The sequence below is a fragment of the Oryctolagus cuniculus genome, chromosome 5 (genome assembly GCF_964237555.1).
Source record: "Oryctolagus cuniculus chromosome 5, mOryCun1.1, whole genome shotgun sequence".
Taxonomy (NCBI): Eukaryota; Metazoa; Chordata; class Mammalia; order Lagomorpha; family Leporidae; genus Oryctolagus; species Oryctolagus cuniculus.
This window is the reverse complement of record NC_091436.1, coordinates 117544574-117566676: the sequence shown is the minus strand read 5'-3', so window position 1 is coordinate 117566676 and position 22103 is coordinate 117544574. Positions and strand designations below refer to the sequence as shown.

At 41.0% G+C, this 22103-nt stretch overlaps 1 protein-coding gene across 1 annotated transcript in view; it reads left to right on the top strand.

Moving 5' to 3' along the window:
* Positions 1–2290: 2290 nt before the first annotated feature.
* EFHC1 (EF-hand domain containing 1) overlaps positions 2291–22103 on the top strand; it is an 83670-nt gene continuing 63857 nt past the window's right edge. Inside the window, exons 1-3 of the mRNA XM_051855624.2 lie at positions 2291–2526; positions 7636–7857; positions 21700–21987. Coding sequence (XP_051711584.1) covers positions 2464–2526; positions 7636–7857; positions 21700–21987 — 573 coding nt within the window. The 5' untranslated portion in view covers positions 2291–2463. The remainder of the gene's footprint in view (positions 2527–7635; positions 7858–21699; positions 21988–22103) is intronic.

The following is a 22103-nucleotide window of genomic DNA, read 5'->3' as shown; positions in this document are numbered from 1 at the left end:
CTCTTAACCATATCAAACTTTCTCTGCAGCCCTGCCTTTTTTCCTTTGTCTTCTGTCCTTCACATACCTGTCCCTGTGCTTTTTAGCATCAATGCAACACTACTCTGCTCCTCTTCCTCAGAGGTGATAGCATTATACGATACTGTAGACCAACAACAGTTTTCTTCACTGTGCACTTCAAATGCACTCCGGTAACCATTGAACTAGCATGCTCTTCTGGGAAAGAAGGGCATCTGAGCAGAAGGCTCTCCTTAAATAGAAACAGATGCCACAATGGACAATAGGCGTGGGCATGACTCACTCTTTCCAACTTCCACAGGCTTCTTCCCTACCCTACCCAGGGAATACAGATCTAAGTCCAACCCTGCAGTTGGCCAAGAAGAGCTCTTCAAGAGTCATGAGAATTCTAGTTCCCAGTGATTCTGGGTACTCAGAAAAGTGGGAGGGACCTTTCCTCTGAAAGCTTGCCATCTGGATGCACTATCCCAGTGGCTGGCTTCCATCCTAAAATGGTTGCTAAGATACAACACAATGGACAGGTACTTTTAAAGTTCTCAGTAACTTCAGAAATGTTAATCAATGCATTGAAGTTTTTGTTGCTGTTGTTGTTAACATATTAAACTCCTGCATTAAAGTAGTACTTGGATAGCAGAAAATGGAAAGCAAAAAGGTTTTTAAAAAGGACAAGAATGGGAGGCCGGCGCTGCGGCTCACTTGGCTAATCCTCTGCCTGTGGTGCCAGCATCCCATATGGGCGCTGGGTTCTAGTTCCGGTTGCTCCTCTTCCAGTGAGCTCTCTGCTGTGGCCCGAGAAGGCAGTGGAGGATGGCCTAAGTGCTTGGGCCCCTGCACCTGCATGGGAGACCAGGAGGAAGCACCTGGCTCCTGGCTTTGGATTGGCGCAGCGTGGCGGCCATTTGGGGGGTGAACCAACGGAAGGAAGACCTTTCTCTCTGTGTCTCTCTCACTGTCTAACTCCGCTTGTAAAAAAAAAAAAAAAAAAAGGACAAGAATGGGAAACAGGTAGTAGGGGACGAGGGAGTCACTAGACAAGAAACTCTTTTGGGCTGGGTGTGGTAGACAGGCATCAAAAACTGCCTCAGGAGCCACTGAGTGCATTCCTGTCCTAGGCACCCCTGATGTTCATACCAACTGGTAAAATCCAACAGGGAGATTTGCTCCAGCAAGCAGCAATAAAAAGTAAAGCTGCCATCTATACAAGCAGGAAATTACCCACGAAGGTGACTTGCACTTCTGTGTGAGGCTTGCTACACTATCACGTTCCTAAGCTGACAAGTCAGAAACACCTGTTAGAAAAATCAGATTCCTGGGATCCACTTCAGACCCAATGAGTACAAATCTCTGGCCTCCTATGTTTGCTTTTTGTCTTTAAGATCTTTAGGCTGATGAATAGCGCTTTTTCCCCCCCTCCTAAAATGTCTCAGGAATAGGATAACATTTCTTTTAAGGAAAAACAAGTTTTGTAAAAGGCACCAAAGGCCAGAACACTTATGACGCTGATGATATTTCACCTCAGTTATTTGTTTCTTTCTCATCACCTAGTGTTTCTCCTTGAATCAGCTGTTTACCTTTGCGTTTCTTATCTTTGCAGTTGCAAGTACAAACTGGATTGGGATGAGCAACCTCTAGCTCTTGAGTCAACAAACGTTGAGTTCTTAGAGCATCGCATAGCGTCTGAAAGAGAAGATGCAAGGCACGCCACACAAGAACCGAGAGGGAGCTGAGCTGCAGGGGCTGACAGTGGAAGAAGGAAGGCTGAAGGGAACGGGGGATAATACAGCAACGAGACGATTAGGGACGAGATGGTTGCACTGGTTCACTGACCATCCCTGCACAACAGAAATACAACCATGAATGATCCGCAGTCCCTGTCCCCAAAAAGTGTGGGTCTGAGTTGGGTTCACACTTTCACCCGGACTAACCATCACACTAGGACAGGATTCCTTTTCCCAGAGCTGGGTGAGAAGAGTGCCTGGGCTCACGAAGCCCTCAGTGCGCGGTGAGATCGGCGAGGACCAGGGTGGGGCCAAGGAAGGCACCTATCTTCTGCAACTCCTCTAAGGGCCAGCTCGGACCCTGGACCTCCCAGCAAGAACGAACAGCCTCCTTTGCACCCGCCTTTTCCTACCCTGTCCCACAGCCCCCACGTAGCATCTTGGGGCAGACCGGCGGCGGTGACGCGGGGCAGGCGTGGCCATCTCGGAAACGCCCACTAGCCGCGCCCCGCCGTCGCGACCGCCTTACCGCGAGAATACGCAGCCCCGCGGCTGCGCACGCGCAGACCTCTCACGCCGGCGCCTCCGGCCCCGCCCCTGGCTCACGGGCTCTCAGGATGTTTGGGCGTTACCATGGAGCCTGGGGCGGCCTGCCAACGCGGCTGGTCGCCCCGGCAACCAAAGTGGACCATACCTGACCTAGCTGGCGGCGAGGATACCGGCTGCGATGGTGTCCAACCCCGTGCATGGCCTGCCCTTTCTACCAGGCACGTCCTTTAAGGACTCCACGGTGAGGACTTAGGTGCCCAACACCCACCTGTCCCCACGTCCCCGTCCCTAGCGGGTTCCCCTCGTACTACACCTTCATTCCTCTCTACCCTTCAAACCGACCCTCTGCCCCGACCTCGTTCTTGCTTCTCCTCCCAAGTTCTGTCTTCCTCATTAACCTCGCCTCATCTTCCCTCTTCCGTCCCATGTCCTCGGCGCCGTCCCTCTCTGTGGTTTTCCCACGCCATCGTGGCAGTCTGTTGGCGCTTCTTGGCCCTCTTCCTCCGAGCCGCTTTTGCACTTGCTTTGCTGGTCCGGCCCCCTGCCTCTGCTCTCTGGATCAGTTTCCCCCTTCCAACTCCCGAGCTCTGGCCCGGCTCACTCTCCCACGCCGGGCCCTGTCTGCCCACCTTGTCCCCCGGCCTCTCTCTTCCGACACCGTCACTCCTGCCCCCCTATCCTACCCCCTCTGCCCAGGCCCGTCATTCTCCTCCGCCCTCCTCCTCCCTCTTCTGAATCCTGAACCCTATAGTCTCTCCCACGCCAGCTCCATGTCCTGTTTAATGGGCACATGGATCGTTTCCATTCATCCCTTCTTTCTGCCGGACTCTTCTAATATGCGCCTTTCTCTCCAGCCTGTCTTTTCTAGTCCCACCTTCTTCCTGTTCTTGTTTGCTCTCCCCCATGCAGTTTTTTTTTTTTTTAAACTTGCCCACCATCCTTCCCTACTTTCTAGGGGATACTCCATTCCATCCGCTTCTCCTCGACCACAGTTGATTGGTTGTTCCTTTCTCTTACCCAGTCTGATTCATTTCACTCCCGAGTATTTGTGAGATTCCTCTTTTGATTTTGTTTTGCTCTTTCCTCCAATAGCAGCAGCAGCTTAGCATTTGCTTTAATTCTAACATAATTGGTGAAATATATTTTCTGGAAAATCAGTATTCAGTAATTTTATAGGCAAAGCAACAATAATTTATATATTTTAATGATTTAAGCACTGAAATTCATGTTCATATTTAAACACTTAATTCCATGTTCATAAAATTAAGATAAAATATTTGCTCTGTTTTCTTTGGAAGAATGAATTTAAATTGAAGTTGAAATTTTAGTGAGAGAATTTGGGTTCTGATAGATTTCCAGTTTCAGTGGACTTTTTGGTTGTATGTGATTTAGACGATGTTGTATGCAGTTTCCTGCCCCATGCAGGATAAGCTTAAGCAGTTGGTGATGGGGAGTATGGGTTATCCACAAGGCAGGGTTGAGTTGCTTTGGGGCTTAAAGATGTGTGGATAGAAGTACCATGCCCTAAAGGTAGACAGATGTATTTCTATACTTTAAATAAGATAAACTGTGCATTGGACATGTTTCATATGTTTTATTAAATAATTTTCACTTATTCATTTGAGAGGGCGAGAGAGAGAGAGAAAGAAGGTTGCCATCTACTGGTTCACCTCACAAATAACTGTGACAGCCAGGGCTGGGCTGAGGCCCAAAGTGGGAGCCAGGAATAAAACCAGGTCTCCTACATGTGTAGCAAGAACCCAATCGTCTGGACTATCAACACTGGGTCTGGATTAGCAGTGAGCTGGAGTCAGGTGCCTGAGCCGGGTGTCAAGCATAAGTACTCCAATGTACTATGTGGGTGTCTTAACCACTAGACCAAATGCCTGCCGGTTTCACATTTTAAACATATTGACCAAGTGTCAAACAATTTGCTTTATTTGAGATTTGAACAACATGACCACTATCACTTCAACAGTAAAGACTAGATATGTGTAACTCTAAGGGTACTCAGAAGGTGAAACTGATAAGTAGGAGGGGTAGTGGCCTTGCTTCAGGTACCTTTGAGTCATAATTGATGATAGAGACATCTGTCTAAAGCCAGAAAAGCTAACTGAAGTCCTGTTGTCACTTCTGTCTTTAGAAGCAAAAGAAGGGCCGGTGCTGCGGCTCACTAGGCTAATCCTCCACCTTGTGGCGCCGGCACACCGGGTTCTAGTCCCGGTCGGGGCGCCGGATTCTGTCCCGGATGCCCCTCTTCCAGGCCAGCTCTCTGCTGTGGCCTGGGAGTGCAGTGGAGGATGGCCCAAGTACTTGGGCCCTGCACCCCATGGGAGACCAGGAGAAGCACCTGGCTCCTGCCATCGGATCAGCGCGGTGCGCCGGCTGCAGCGCACCAGCTGTGGTGGCCATTGGAGGGTGAACCAATGGCAAAGGAAGACCTTTCTCTCTGTCTCTCTCTCTCACTGTCCACTCTGCCTGTCAAAAAATAAATAAATAAATAAATAAATAAATAAAAATAGAAGCGAAAGAAGAGGAGCTTGAAGTTACCTAAGTTACCCAGGGAGGAAGTCAACTCAGCTTGGTATGCACTTGGAGCATAGCCTGTCAAATGACTTATGACACTGAATACATGACCCTTAAAAGAATGTCCATAGTCCATAACTCTTTTTGCAAAAGAATTTTATTCTATTTTACTTCAATGTTAGTGCATATCTTAAAAGTTGGTAGGCTGGGCTCTAAAGGAGATTAGGATATAGGCACCTAAGTCTGTTTTTTTCTTCATTAAAAATATATTTTATGATTAATTATAAAATATATACTTATATTTTATATAAAATTTATTACAAGCAGCCCCATATTATAAAGAACAGAAAAAGGAAAATTTTCCTGAAATGTAAAAGTTGTACAACTATTATGAAAAACACTGTGAAAGTTTCTCAAGAATCTGAAAATGAGGGCTGGTGCTGTCTCACAGCGGGCAAAGTTGCTACCTGCAGTACCAGTGTCCCATATGGGCACCAGTTTGAGTACAGGCTGCTTTGCTTCCCATTCAGCTCCCTGGCAATGTGCCTAGGAAAGCAGCAAATGATGACCCAAGTCTTTGGGCCCCTGCCACCCACATGAGAGACCCAAATGTAGTTCTGGGCTGCTGGCTTTGGCTTGGCCCAGGTGTGGCTGTTGTGGCTATTCAGGGAGTGAACCAGTGGGTGGAAGATCTCTTTGTCTCTTCCTTTCTCTGTCATTGTACCTTTCAAATAAATAAATCCTTTTTTAATTTTAGAAAAAATCATAAATAACAGAGGACATATTCAGATCCAGTCTCTTTTCATACAATTGTACATGCTTATAATTTTGATCTGTCAATACTTTGAAATTTCTTTATTTGAAAGGCAGAAAGAGAGACAATCAGAGAGAGATCTATCTACTGGTTTACTTCTCAAATGCCTGTAACCACCAGGGCAGGGCCAGGCTGAAGCCAGGAACCAGAAACTCAATCCAGGTCTCCCACATAGGTAATAGGGATTCAAGTAGCTGAGCTGTCATCTGCTGCCTCCCAGGGTGCGCATTAGCAGGAAGCTGCATTGGAAGTGGAGCCAGGACTTGAATCCAGAGGTTCTGATGGAGGATGTGAGAGCATTCCAAGTGGTGTCTTAACCACTGTGCCAAATATCTTCCTACTATAATTTATCTGTTGCCTTTTGGGTTTGTTAAATCATAAACTGGTGGTTAAAATTCTGGTAAGGGAACCAGCACTGTGGCCCAGCTAGTTAAGCTGCTGCCTGCAGTGCCTAGGTGCCAGTTTGAGTCCTGGCTGCTCTGTTTCTGATCCAGCTCCCTGCTAATGCACCTGAGAAAGCAGCAGAAGATGGCCCAAGTCCTGGAGCCCCTGCACCATGTGAGAGATCCAGAAGCTCCAGACTCCTGGCTTCTACCTGGCACAGCCCTAGCTGTTGTGCCATTTAGGGAGTGAAGCAGCAGATGGAAATGTGCACTCGCGCTCTCTCTCTCTCTTTCACTCTACCTTTCAATTGAATAATTTTAAAAAAGGAAAAGATGCTGGTATAGACTCATGTATTCCATATCAGAGCGAATGGATTTGATACCCAGTTCTGCTGCTGACTCCACTTTCCTGCTAATGCAGACTCTGAGAGGCAGCAGTGATGATGGAAATAATTGGATTCCTGCCACCTACATTTGAGATATAGATTGAATTTCCAGTTCCTTGTTTCAGACCACTCCCACTCCACTCCTCCCTCGGCTATGCTATTTGTAGGTAATTGTGGAGTGAATCAGCTGATGGGAATTTGCTCTCTGTATTGTCTCTCTTTGTTTCTCTGCCTCTCAAAAATAAATAAACATTTTCACCAGATTACTACCTAAAAAAACTGTATTCCCTTTTTTTTTAAGATTTATTTATTTTGAAAGTCAGAGTTACACAGACAGAGAAGGAGAGGCAGAGAGAGAGAGAGCCATGCTGCAACGGCCAGAGCCATGCTGATCTGAAGCCAGGAGCCAAGAGCTTCCTCCGGGTCTCCCACACAACTACAGGGGCCTAAGAACTTGGACCATCTTCCACTGGTTTTCCAGGCCATAGCAGAGAGCGGGATCAGAAGTGGAGCAGCTGGGACTCTAGCGCCCATATGGGATGCTGGCACTGCAGACAATAGCTCCACTTGCTATACTACAATGCCAGCCCCCCAAAATCAGTATTTTCATGGCTGCATAATAGTGCATTGATTGAGCTTTCTGTCATTTACTCACATCTTCATGGGGGTTTTTCTTTGAGATTGTTTCTAACATTTTACTATAATAATGTGATGAGTAGCTTCAGGCATATAGTTCTTTCCCAAAATTTGGGTTATATCCTTAAATGATCAAGGATGGAATTACTGAGTCACACTTTAAATATATACTTACTATTCGGTTGCTTTCTACAAAGTTGCATGAGCGTATGGTGTCCTGTAACAAGAAGGCTTTTCACTGCAGGTAAAAATAAAAGTCACAGAAAGGTTTTCTAGGTTCCACAGTTCATGAGCACCAGATAAGAAGAAAAACAAGCGTTAGTGGGGTGAGTTACTGTTTTGTTTCTTATGTGAGTTTGTACTTAAACTGGATGTTATGGAACTTGGCTCTATGTTTTATTTTAAGCTCTGATGGTTACTTCCCTCCTTCCTGTTTTAAGCATTTTATTTTGAAATAAAGAACCTTTTATTGTAGGTAAACTTTTTGATATGTCCTGTGATGTTTATAAAAAATGTTTAAGGTGTGATATTCTAGAAAGTTAGCTGTTTCTACCTAACAGATATTTGTATAATGTTACTAATGACACTCTTCTTTTCTTCTTCAGAAAACAGCCTTCCATAGAAGCCAGACTCTGGGCTACAGGAATGGCTATGCAATTGTTCGTCGTCCAACAGTTGGGATAGGTGGCGACCGGCTCCAAGTCAATCAGCTGTCCCAGGCTGAGCTGGATGAGTTGGCCAATAAGGCACCGATTCTAACTTATGGTGAACCTAAGCAGGCCCCACCTGCAGATTTTATTCCTGCGCATGTGGCCTTCGACAAAAAGGTATCATCTTGGATTCTAGAGAATCTTTGATTTCTAGTGCCTGAGAGCCAACTGCTTGCAGTTGACAGTAAACCACAGGATACCCAGAGTGCTCTGAAGAGAAAATTGTTTAAATGTCTCAACCCTTAGTCATAGACAGCTGAACTCTGGCTTTGAAAGAGGCTTTCTTTAGCCATCAGGAAGCTGATTATTCAAACTAATTCCCTGTAGACTCCACTGGAATATTTTCCAAATATAGTTAAAAGTTGGGTGAATTCTGAGTTTTTGAGATTGTGTTGCTGTATGTGTACCTGCTCTGTATTTTTCATTTTTTAAAAGTACTGTATTCTGTATTGATGAAAAATCCTTAATTTCTTTTTTTTAACTTTTATTTAATGAATATAAATTTCCAAAGTACGACTTATGGATTACAATGGCTTCCCCCCCATACCGTCCCTCCCACCCACAACCCTCCCCTTTCCCACTCCCTCTCCCCTTCCATTCACATCTAGATTCATTTTCGATTATCTTGATATACAGAAGATCAGCTTAGTATACATTAAGTAAGGGAAAAATCCTTAATTTCTATAAAATATGAAATGATTCCATCTATTGTCAGTTTTCTCTAGGCCAACTCTAAGTTTTTCTCTTTTCAGAGAATATTTTATGTTTGATGTTACATAACTAGAGAGTGGTGTAACATTTTTGTTTGTTTCTCACTTATCCTTGTGCTTTTCAGTGTGGGCTGTCTCATTTCCATCAGTTGACATTTCTCCATCATCCTTGTTTTTCCTTATCAATGAGACTTTCTTTTCAGTGAAGTGAAGTCATCCTAGCCTGGCCATGCAGCAGAATCACTGATGAAACACTTAAGAACTCAGCTGTCAGCCTAGCCCTCATTGGTTGTAGTTTTCAGATGATTTTATGTCTAACTGAATCTCAGAACTACTGGCATTTTTATAAGTTAGCATTATTAGTTTCCTTCAACCCTGTTCTTTTACAGTCTTAATTTTCATTTTGTTATTTCTGTTAAAAATCTATACTATTGTCATCCTTCCAGTTGAATTTTATTGATTACGTATTGTAAGCTAGATACTGAGGAGGAGCTATGTCATTTATGTTAGTAGTCACTTAGTTTAGGTAGTTTTTAGTCAGCCAGGATCCCTACTATATCCTCTTTCTCTCTGTTAACTCATTTACAGGAACATGCTCACATATCTACTCATAGACTAATCAAAACATCCACAAAACAGTATAAATGGTATAATCAAGTATATCTTTTTCTTTTTTTTTCTCTTGTTCATTTATAGCTCTAAAAGACACTAAAAATTAGGGTAGAAGAGAAAGGGGCAAAAATACAAGTGATAGGTAGACCATGTATTCAATAACTTACCAAGATATAAATCCTGGTATATTCAATTTTTACTGAAAGTGATCAAATTACTGATATCTCAAGAAAATATTAATACAATTCGGAGAGGGATAAAATTGTGCCTGAGTAGGAAATAGGCTCCTGTGTTTTCTTTTTCTATGTTATTTTATATTGATTATCATTACTTAATTTATATTTAATATTGTTCATAATTAATTTCTTTAAAGACAGTATACATGAAGAATATTATTTACATTTCAATCAAGTTTACTTGGAACTCCACAATTTCTAGATAAATAATCCATGGCCTAAATAATGAGGTAGAGAGTAGTTTAATGCATGGTTTTAAAACTAAGTTTGTTGGTTTTTTTGTTTCTTTGCCATTTTGTCTAATTAAATCAAAATACAATTTTTTAAAGGAATACCTGGAGGTTTACTTAATAGCTAACATATATGTCCACATTGTGGATATTCTTAGGAACTTTTTCTTAAAGTCAGAAAAAAACTTCATTTCTTCTTAGGTGATTAAAATAGAAAACATCTGCTGTGAGTGCCCTCTTCTTTTCTCCTTGATCCCATATAATTTTCTCTATAATTACTATTTTCTACTCTCTGTTCCTGATGTTATTCTTTTATCTTTTTCATCCTTTTACTTTCTGTTTCAAATACTAGTGACCACTTTTCTAGCTGGGTTAATATTTTGTCTTTACCCTCTTTCTACCTTTTACCTTCTTTAAGCAAGAGAAATTTATTCCTTACTTGACTGTCAGTTTACTTACAATCTGATTTTTCCCTACCTTCAAGTCCTAAGTGACATTTTTTTCTTGGTAGCCAAATCTAGATAGAGAGGTTTGCTTCACCAATATTCTCTTTGACCTGTTTGCAAAATCTTACACTTTTGACTCTTTCTTCTTTTCTTAATTTAAAGGTTCGTTTATTTATTCGAAGGAATGGCAGAGAGAGAGAGAGGGAGAGAGAGAGAGAGAGAGAGAGAGAGAAATCTTTCATTTACTGGTCATTCCTCAAATGGCCACAATGGCTGAGGCCAGGAACCAGGAACTCCATCAGGGTCTCCTTTGTGAGTGGCAGGGCCATCTCCCTCTGCTTTCCCAGGTGTATTAGCAGGGACTTAGGTCAGAAATAGAGCAGCTCGGGCACTGCTCTGTGGGGCACTACTGTATGGGATGCCAGCATTACAAGTGGCAGTTACTTATTTTCTCTACAAAATCTGAACATTTTAAAATGAATATAAAGCAAGAACTGACTTGTACATAATTTAGTCCTTTCTTTAGGATTAATTTATTTGAAACCCAAGGGGAAAGAGAATGAGAGAGAAATCTTTATGCATTGGTTTACTCCCCTAAATGGCCACAGTAGCAGGGGCTAGGCTGGGCTAACACCAGAAACCAGGAACTCTACCCACGTTTCCTCCTGGGTGGCAGGAAGTCAAGTACTTGAGCTGCCTTCTATTACTTCTCAGGTACATTAGAAGGGAGCTGGATTGTGAACTGAGTAGCCAGGACTTGAACCAGCACTCTAATATCGCATGTGGATATCCCAAATGATGTCTTAAACTTCTGTGCCATGATAACCACCCCTTTTAGTCTTTGTTTTAAAAGGAAGTTTTGTATTTTACAGTGTGGGGAGCAACCCGGACTAGACTAAGTTACTGGAATTAAGACTTATTCTATGCATCTGCTCTCCCACAATATGGCGCTGGGAGAGGAGAAAACAGCTTCTACACAGCTGCCTCCAGTTCAACCAATAAACTGTAGGACCTACTCCTGATTGGAGGAGAGCAGCGTACTCGGCGTGTGGGTAGCAGAGTTGGGATTGGTGGAAGAGAACTATAAAGGAGGAGAGAGACAACATGCACCAGGAACATCTAAGGGGAACATCTATCTGAAGGAACACCTGTGCAGCCCTCGAGAGAGCCGGCCGGCGGTGTGCCGCTCCCCCGCGGAAGTGGGGAATGTGGCAGGGGGAACCGCCCTTCCATGGAGGTGGAAGGGATGGTAGCCAACCCGGGAAGAACCAGCAGCAAACCCGGGAAGGGCCGAGCAGACGAAAGAACAGCGCAGGGTCCTGTGTCGTTCCTCCACGAAAACGGGGAGCGACATACAGAATGACCATATGGTCACAATTTACTTATGTCAATACAAAAAGATTTGGATTCATTTGTATTGATCATATGGCATAGTATACAAAATTTTCTTTTTAAATTAACTATCATTTGGATTAAAAATATATATAAAAATCTTGGTTATTTGAGCCTTTCAAATAAATATATCCTCTCCACCTCTCATTCTACAGAGAAGATCCTATTGCCATGGGCATTTTCATCCTCTCAAATCTCAGAAAACAGTTCAGGAATATGTCTGTAGCCCTGGACTGAATCTTTGGGCCTCTGTCTACACTCACTCCTTCGATGAGGTCTCAGATTCCTTGTTTGAGATACCTTCTTTATGATAGTGAGCTGTCCTCTGAGCACATGCATATGTAATTGCGTATTTGACACATCCGCTTGAATGTATAATAGAAAGCCCAAAATAAACATATCTAAAATTGCATTCCTAATTTTTTGTCCTTATCTCCCAAATTGGCTCCTTTGTAGTCTCCCCATATTAGTTTAATCTTCTAATTTCTTGGGCCCATGATGTTTGAGTCAAACTTGACTGTTCTCTAATACTTTTTTATTTTCTTTTTTTTTTCAATTTTTATGCATTTTCAATAATTTTGTTTAAGGAATACAACTTCATGCATTAATGTATACAAATTTGGGAACATGGTGATTCTTCCCCTCTTCCTTCCTCTGTACCACTCATATTCCCACCTTTTTCTTCTTCTTCCCTCTTCCTTTCCCATTCTTATTTTTTACCAAGATCAATTTTCAGTTAATTTTATACACATAAGATTAACCCTACACTAAGTAGAGATAGTTCTGTGAATAATATGAAAAAAAGAGAAAAAGAACAGACAAACAAGATAAACATTGCTCATTGACAGTCAAGGCAAAGGCTGCTCAAAATCATTTCATCTCAAAGTGTCAGTTTAGCTCCTATAGATTACATTTTAAGTACTCTATTAGTTCAGAAATCAGAAGGACCATATGGTTTTTGTCTTTTTGTGACTGGCTTATTTCAATAAATATAATGGTTTCCAGTTATATCCATTTTATTGCAAATGACAGGATTTCATTTTTTTTTACCACAATGTAGTATTCCATAGTGTATATATACCATAATTTCTTTATCCACTCTTCAGTTGATGGACATCTAGGTTGCTTCCATTCTTAGCTATGGTAAATTGAGCTGAAATTAACATGGGGTACAGATCACTCTTTCAAATGCTGATGTCATTTCCTTTGGTTAAATTCCCAGGGGTGAGATGGCTGGGTCATACAATAGCTCTATATCCAGATATCTGAGATATATCCATACTGTCTTCCACAGTAGCTGTACCAGTTTACATTCCCAAAAACAGTGGATTAGAGTACCCTTCTCCCCACATCCTCGCCAGCATTTGTTGTTTGTTGATTTCTGTATTAAAGCCATTCTAACAGAGGGGAGGTAAAACTTCATTTTGGTTTTGATTTGCATTTCCCTGATGGCTAGTGATCCTGAGCACATTTTTGTGTCTATTAGCCATTTGAATTTCCTCTCTTGAGAAATGTCTGTTCAGGTTCTTTGCCCATTTGTTGACGAGATTGTTTGTTTTATAGTTGTTGAATTCCTTGAGCTCTTTATAGATTCTAAAAGTTAGTCCTTTATCAGTTATATAGTTTGCAAATATTTTTTCCCAAATTCTTGGTTGCCTCTTCACTTTGCTGAGTGTTTCTTTTGCAGTGCAGAAGCTTCTCAGTTTGATGTAATCCCACTTATGAATTTTGGCTTTGATTGCCTGTGCCTCTGGGATCTTTTCCAACAAGTATTTCCCTTGTAGGGTTTCCCCCAATGTTCCCTAGTAATTTGATTGTATCACATAATAGATTTATATGTCTTTGATCTGTTTTGAGTGGATTTTTGTATAAGGTGTAAAGAAGAGGTCTTGTTTCAAACTTCTGCATGCAGAGATCCAGTTTGCCCAGAACCATTTGTTGAGGAGACTGTCTTGGCTCCAGGGGTTGATTTTTGCTCCTTTGTCAAAGATAAGTTAGTTTTACATGCTTGGATTAATTTCTGGAGTTTTTAATTCTGCTCCATTGGTCTACACATTTGTTTTTGTGCCAGTACCAGGCTGTTTTTATTGTAACTGCCCTGTAATATGTCTTGAGGTCTGGTAGGTATTGTGATGCCTCCAGGGCTGTTTTTATTGTTTAAGATTGCTTTACCTATTTGGGGTCTCTTGTGTTTCCATATGAACCTTAGCATCATTTTTTATAGATCTAAAAAAAGAATGTTATTGATATTTTGATTGGGACTGCATTGAATCTGTAAATTGCTTTCAGTAGTATGGACATTTTGATGATGTTGATTCTTCCAATCCATGAATATGGAAGACTTCTCCAAATTTTTGCCTTCTTCTATTTCATTCTTTAATGTTTTGTGATTTTCATCATAGAGGCCTCTGGCATTCTTGGTTATATTTATTCCAAGGTATTTAAATTTTTTGTAACTAAATTTTTTGTGAATTGGATTGATCTGAGAAGGTCTTTCTCAGCTATGGCTTTGTCTGTTTATACAAAGGTTATTCATTTCTGTGTGTGAGGTTTTTTTTTTAATATCCTGCCACTTTACTGAAGTCTTTTATGAATTCCAATAGTCTGTTCATGGAGTCTTTGTGTTCCTATATATAGAATCATGTCATCAGCAAATATGAATAGTTTGACTTCCTTCTTCCCTATTTGTATCCCTTTGGTTTCTTTTTCTTGCCTGATGGCTCTGGGTAAAACTTCCAGGACTATATTGAATAAAAATGATGAGAGTGGGTATCCTTGTCTGGTTCTGGATCTTAATGGGAATACCTCCAATTTTTCCCCATTCAGTAGGATACTGGCTGTGGGTTTGTTATAAATTACTTTGATTGTGTTGAGGAATGTTCCTTTAATATCCAATTTACTTAAGTTTTTCATCAGGAAAGGATGTTGTGTTTCATCAAATGCTTTCTCCGTAGTGAGATAATCATATGGTTTTTGGTCTTCAGTTTGTTAATGTGGCATATCACAGTCATTGATTTTCAGATGTTGAACCATCCCTTCATACCTGGTCAAATCCACTTGGTCCAGATGAGAAAGATCATCCTGATGTGTTGTTTGATTCAATTGACTATTATTTTGTTGAGGATTTTTGCATCTATGTTCATCCAGAAAGTTGGTCTGGAGTTCTCTTCCTCTGTTGCATCTTTATCTGGCTAAGGAATCAAGGTGGTACAGGCTTCATAGAAGGAGTCTTAGAGTATTCCCTCCCTTTCAATTGTTTTTAATAGCTTGAGAAGAATTGGAATTAGTTCTTTAAATGTCTAATAGAATTTAGCAGTGAAACTATCAGGACCAGGGCTTTTCTTTGCTGGAAGGGTCTTCATTACTGATTCAGTCTCCATTTTGGTTATTTGTCTGTTTGGGTTTCCTATGTCTTCATGACTCAGATTAGGTAGGTTGTATGTGTTCAGGAATCTATCAGTTTCTTCTAGGTTTCTCAGTTTGTTGGCATACAGCTCTTTGTAGTAATTCCTGATGATTATTTTTATTTCTGTGATATCTGTTGTTATATTTCCCTTTTCACCTCTGATTTTATTGATTTGTATCTTATCCCTCTTTTTTATCTATTTATTTTTGATTAGTTGGGCCAGTGGTGTGTCAATTTTGTTTATTTAAAAAAAAAAAGCAGCACTTCATTTCATTAATATTCTATTTTTTTTTCAATTTTATTTATTTCTTCCTTAAGTTTAATTATTTCTTTCCTCCTACTAATTTGTGGTTTGTTTTATTTTTTTCCCTAGGCCTTTGAGATGTGTTGACAGCTCTTTTATTTGCTAACTTTCCAGTATCTTGATGTAGGCACAAATTACTATAAACTTTCCTCTTAATACTGCTTTTGCTGTATCTCATAAGTCTTGATATGTTGTATTGTCATCTTCATTAGTTTCCAAATTTTTTTTTATTTCTCTTTTGATTTCTTCTATGACCCACTGTTCATTTAGGAGCATGTTGTTCAGTCTCCATGTGTCTACATATGTTCTTGAGACTCTTGAGTTGTTGGTTTCAAGCTTCAATCCATTGTGGTAAGATCAGGTGCATGGTATGATTTTGATTTTTTAAAGTTTGCTGAGTCTTGCTTCATGGCAAGTTGCTCTATCCTAGAGAAAGTGCTGAGAAGAATGTATATTGTGCAACTGTGGGGTGGAAAGTTCTGTAGATATCTGTTAGATCCATTTGATCTATAGTGTTGATTAACTCCATTATCCTTGCCAATTTTCTGTCTGGTTGATCTATCAATTGCTGAAAATGGAGTATTTAAATCCCCCATTACTATTGTATTGGAGTATATGTCTCCCTTTAGATACATTAACAGTACTTTTAAACAGCCAGGCACCATGTAATTCGATGAAGATATGTTTATTATAGTCACATCTTGTTGAATAGACTATATTGATTACTTAATCATTACATAGTGCCCTTCTTTGTTCTCTTTTAACAGGTTTTGTGTTAGTCTACTTTGTCTGATTTTAGGATGGCTATACCTGCTCTTTTTCCCTTTCTATTAACATGGATTATCTTTTTCCATGCTTTCACTTTCAGTTCATGTGTATCTTTGTTGGTGAGTTGTGTTTCTTGTAGACAGCAAATAGATGGGTCTTGCTTTTTAATCCATTAGGCCAGTCTGCATCTGGCTATTTTTACTCAAGGTAGCTATTGATAAGTAACTACCTGGCTCTGCCATTTTTCCATGAATATTACTGTCATTTACTTTGGATTTCTTTTGTAGTTTTACTGGGGGATTTTCTGTATTTGTATTCTTTCATAATGATGGCTTTATTTCTGTGTTTCTGTATGTAGCACATCCTTTAGCATCTTTTGTAAGGCTGGGTGAGTGGTGCCAAATTCTTTCAATTTCTGTTTGTTATGGAAGGTCTTTATTTCACTTTCATTCATAAATGAGAGCTTTGCAAGGTACAGTACTCTGGGTTGAGAGTTTCTTTCTCTTAAGATTTGGATTATATCTTGCCATTGTCTTCTAGCCTGTAGGGTTTCTGATGAGAAGTCAACTATGAGTCTAATTGGAGATCCTCCGAAAGTAATCTGACCTTTCTCTCATGCACATTTTAGAATCTTTCTTTATGCTTTACTGTGGAAAGTTTGACTACAATAAGTCATGGTGAAGATCTTTTCTGGTCATGTCTATTAGGAGTTCTATGTGCTTCCTGTACTTGGACATTCATTTCTTTCTCCAAATTAGGGAAGTTTTCTGTAATTATTTCACTAAATAGGCCTTCTAGTTCCTTCTCTCTTTCCATACCTTTAGGCACTCCTATGACCCATATGTTAGTTCATTTGATGGTATCCTGTGTATCTCCAACACTATTTGTAAATTTTCTAATTTCTCCTTCCTTCCTTCCTTCCTTCCTTCCTTCCTTCCTTCCTTCCTTCCTTCCTTCCTTCCTTCCTTTTCGTCTGACTATAAAATTTCCAGAGATTTGTATTCTAGCTCAGATAGTCTTTTTCTGCCTCAACAATTCTGTTGTTAAAGCTTTCCACTGCAATTTTTAGTTGATCAAATTCTTCTAATATATATATATATAAATAATATATATATAAATTCTTCTAATATATCATTTAGGCTTCTCTTTAAATCTCAGTTTCATGGAAAAAAATTTAATTCATATCATATATGGTTTTCTTTAGTTCATGAATTTGCTTCTGACTGCTTTTGAGGAATCCTATGATTATTTGTTGAATTCCATTTCTGGGATTTCCTCGGTCTGTTCATCTTCACATTCTAATATTGAAATGTTTTTGTGTTCCTTTTGGGGGGTCATAGTGTCTTCCTTTTTCTTGTTTCTTGAATTTCTGCATTTGTATTAATGTTGTTGTTTTTTTTTTTTTTTTCCTCTGATGGCTTTTATCTTTGAACTATGCCTCTGTGGCTTAGTGGAATGTTTGCACTTTCAGTGAATACCAAGAGGTGTGTGGTGGGTGTGGCCAGGGAGCTCTGGTCATTGCTCCAGGATGGGGCGGTTATCTATGGTTACATCCAAGTTGGGTTTGGTAGCTCTCCTCTGGTTAACTAGGTGGAGAGGAATGGTGACCTCTGTTGGTACAACCACCCCTTCTCCTCCCTGCTGAGGAATGCCCAGGCATTAGCCTCCAGTGTGTTCAACACTCATCCTCACCACCATATGAACCACACTTATGATCTGCACAGTCCTTCCTGTAAGCATGGTTCCCTCAGCTATGAGCTGCTCCAGGCAACCAAGGAGCTCTGAGAGTGTGCAGCTGCACTCTGTGATAGCCCAGAACCCAGCTACACCCTGCTTCCTCTGATGCATTCACAGTGTTTTCTCAGTTCTCTGCACCCAGGGCTTTCAGGGTCAAGGAGTGCAAGTGGGGCCACTCTGCCCTGCTTGCCTGTCATGTCCACAGGGAGACTGAGATGTTCCCAGAGCCATTGTCTGTGTGTGTTCCCGCCCGCTGGATTGAGTCTGGTCCTTCCACCATATTCAATGTCCGTGGGGAAACACGGGTTTTTCTCTCTGGTAAGATCTCTGGATCACTGGCACACACAAAACCCACCAGCTGCAGCTCTGTACATTTCACAATTATGCTGGATACATAGGAGAGTCCCGCAGGCTGCACTTCCCTTACGTAGGGATGGCTCCCATTCCCAACCCATTGCTGAGTGCGTGCAGCTGGTGTAGTGGAGACCCTCCCTGTCAGTTGCTTTTAAACTGTTGTGTTTGCTCCTGCTGACTGGGTGGAGGGTGACCCTGATAGTTTCTGGGTGCGCACACAAGAGCTGGAGCAGATGCTACCTGTTTATGTCCAAAAATGGTGCCAGCCCTCCCCAACTGGCTGCAGGTCACTGTTGTAGGCGGGAGAAAGGGAAAGAGGGAGACGTGCTGCTTTTCTCCCACCCCAGGGTGAGCAGTTGCCCTTCTGCACTGAGGGATCTAGGCCGGACTCAAAAAATGGTGCAGTTCACTACACTTTCCCTCCAGCTATATCAACAGTGGTGCGGGCCCTTGCAGTCTGATCTCAGGTTTGCCAGGGTGGGCACTTTTCTCTAGATCCAAGCTGCTGGCTCCTTTGTTGTTTCGTTGCTCCTTGCTGTGTCTGCACCTTCCACACAGATCCAGGCCATTTCCACTGCTTTCACAAGAGCTCCCATTGCAGTTTCTCCTGCAGCTTTACCCTGAGACTGTACTTTCTCCACATTTTAAAGCATTAATTTCACTTAGCCTAAATCAGACTGCCCTGTTGCTATTCTGCCATCTTGGAACCCCCTAATGCCTTTTTCTTAAAACCCAATCCTGCATCTATTATCTCCTGCAATATCAATTTGTGCTATTACTTAAATTCAGTAAGTCTAAAATCAAGCTCACTGTGTAAGTCACAAATTATCTTTTTTGTGGAGATGAGCAAAATGAAAGTTTTATTGAGACAGAGAGGGGTACCAAAGTGAGGTGTCTGTCAAGATCTGGGTATTAGGAACTTATATAAGGAGTCCATATCAACTGATCAATTCTTCTATGTAGTTTCTATATGCTAGGGGCCTGCTTTTTTTTTTTTTTCTTTGTCTTTTGCATAGAAGTCATAGTTCCTGATCGGTTGACAAATGCTACCATATCAACCACTCGTGAAATGTGACAATTGAGGAATATTGTTGACCTGACCAGTTAAGGTAGGTTATGCCTACCTGATCAGTTGCTAAGCACTTGAGACATACTGCTTCATGTGTTCTGGTATGATGCCAAAGCTTAGTTTCTAATATGGTTACCTTTAGGTATGGGACCCATTGTGTTCCCTATCAATCTTTCATTTTCTTTGGATACTGTCTTTTGTCTAATCAGCTAATGACAGGTTTCATACAAACACCTGTTCCCTCATACCCACAGGAGACTCTCCTAACTGCCTATTAACACTTGTAATGCCTCATATCCCTGCCCCCCAACTCAGAAAAAATGGGCTCTAACTGCCATTAGGGGATTTGGGGGTGATGACTGCTCTGGCTACTTCCTGCTGATAAGGGCATAGATCTGGATTGGGAGCAGAGCATTTTTCTGAGGGTCAATCTAAGGGTCCCAGATAGAAAGACAGTTTTATTCAGGCCTCCATCTCAATACCATCTGTAGCTTGGCAGCCTCTAAACAAGCAGAGATAAATTTTACAAGAGGGTTAAATATATAGATGCTAATGGCCAGGACTTTTAGAAGTGACACATTACAGAAGTTTGAGGAAGGCAAGTAAGACAAAGTGAAGCAATAACCAAAGTAATAAAAATAAAAAGAATTCCTACCATTTTAGGTACACAGTGTTTAGCAATTATTAGGCAACCAAGCATAAGAACCTCTTCCTCTACAACCTCTGGGCTTTATTTAATTTTGTTGAAGATTGACACCAGGGGCTTCATGTTGATTTTTATTTTCTCCTTGCAATCAAAATCCTTATTTTGAACACAATGCTGATCAACATCTTGTGGCTAACTTTTATCTGTCCCTGTTTCCAGGTCAAATTTGACCTAGTTGTTGGTCCAGTCCCAGATAGGAAGAGAAGTACTGAATGACCAGGAGTTTGTCAAAAACTCTTAAGCCATATTTAAGCAACAAAGATGTTTTAGAAAAAGTGGTCCCTAGGCAACTGTACTCAGTATCCTCGTATCCATTGTTAAACTTAAATTTATCTGTTTTGTAAGCATAAGTTATCCTCTTCTAGTGCCAGGCCAGCACTAGAATAGGATTAACTTCTTATTCCATTTCTTTTTTTTATTTTTTTAAAGATTTATTTATTTATTTGAAAGTCAGGGTTACATAGAGAGGAGAGGCAGAGAGAGAGAGAGAGAGAGAGAGAGAATAGTCTTCCATCCAATGGTTCACTCCCCAATTGGCCGCAATGACCGGGGCTGAGCCAATCCAAAGCCAGGAGTCAGGAGCTTCTTCCAGGACTCCCATGCGGGTGCAGGGGCCCAAGGACTTGGGCCATCTTCCACTGCTTTCCCAGGCCATAGCAGAGAGCTGGATCAGAAGTGGAAGCAGCCGGGAGTCGAACCGGCGCCCATGTGGATGCTGGAACTTCAGGTAGCAGCTTTACCCACTATGCCACAATGCCGGCCCCCAAAAGTTATCTTTTAATAACTTATTCTGTGAACCTTTTGGCATGCCCTTATATGTATGTTTCTGGGCGCAGTGAGAGTATTTATATACTTTCCAAAGATTCTATGGTAGACTAATGACTTTAAGGTCTGTAAGAACGAATGTGTCAGTCATATGAATTTACAAGGACTCCACTCCTAGTAATGGAATGGAGTTGAGCCCTCATCTTCATCTTGAAACCGAAGATCATAGTCTTGTTAAAATATCTCACTCCTTCCAAAAGTTTGGAAGGACTTTAAACATGGAAATGAAGCTAGAAGTATTAGGGTTTTTAGGCCTTCTCTGCAGGAAACATGCACAGTAAGTAGTCTATACCTTATATTTAGAGCAGATATCAGCAAATCTTTCCTGTAAAGTGCCAGATGGTAAATATTTTGGATATTGTAACAGTTTTAGTCTGCTCTGGCGCTTTAACAAAATACCACCACAAACTGGTTGGCTTAAACAATAGAAATTCATTTTCTCATAGTTCCAGAAGCCAGAATTCCAAGGTCATGTTCCAGCCAATTTGATTTCTGGTAAGGTCTCTCTTTGCTCACAGCTACTTTCTTGCTATGTCTTCACATGGTGTTTCCTCAGAACATACATAGGAGGTGAAAGAAGTGAATCTCCCTCTCTCTCTCTTTCTCTTTCTTCCCTTTTGAGGCCATCAGTCCTGTTGTGTTACGGTCTCATCCTTAAAATCTTATTTCACATTATTAACTCCAAAAGACCATCTTTCCAAGTACAGTCTCTACAGAATTAGGACTTCAGCATACAAATCTTTGGGTGGATATAATTCAGTCCAGTATATCAGCCTATGTATCTCAATCACAGCTGCTCAACTCTGCTCTTGCAATGGAAGAGCAGTCATTAAGTAAACAAGTGTTAAATATTTACATAATTACTTTATTTGTGGGTATTGAAAATTCAATTTTGTATCATTTTTTATGTGTTGTGAAATATTCTTTAATTTTTTTTCAACCATTTAAGTATGTAATAAAAACCTTTGTGGTTCATATGAAAAAAATGGTGGCAGAGTAGATTTGTCTCATGGTCCATAGTTTTCCAACTTTTGATTTAGAGGATAAGAAATGACTATACAAACCTCCTTGAGTGGTTCTCTTTTCAGGAAGGCGTTAGATGTTTTTTGAGATGACAATGACAAACTAATACTACAACATTTCTCTTTCCGTTGAGCTTTATAGGTGCTGAAATTTGATGCCTATTTTCAAGAAGATGTTCCTATATCAACTGAGGAACAATATAGAATCCGTCAAGTGAACATTTACTACTACCTAGAGGATGACAGCATGTCTGTCATAGAGCCTGTGGTGGAAAACTCTGGGATCCCTCAAGGCAAGTTAATCAGACGTCAACGGCTGGCCAAGAATGATGTGGGAGATCATTACCACTGGAAAGACCTAAACAGAGGAATAAACATCACAATTTATGGCAAAACTTTCCGTATTGTGGACTGTGACCAATTCACACAGGTAGAGTTACGTATTTTTGAAAGTTGTTGGTTCTGAGGCATCATTCTTATTTATGGAAAGATTCATTTATTAGGGAAAGAGGACACAGATAATATGTTTTATGAGTTATTAGATTT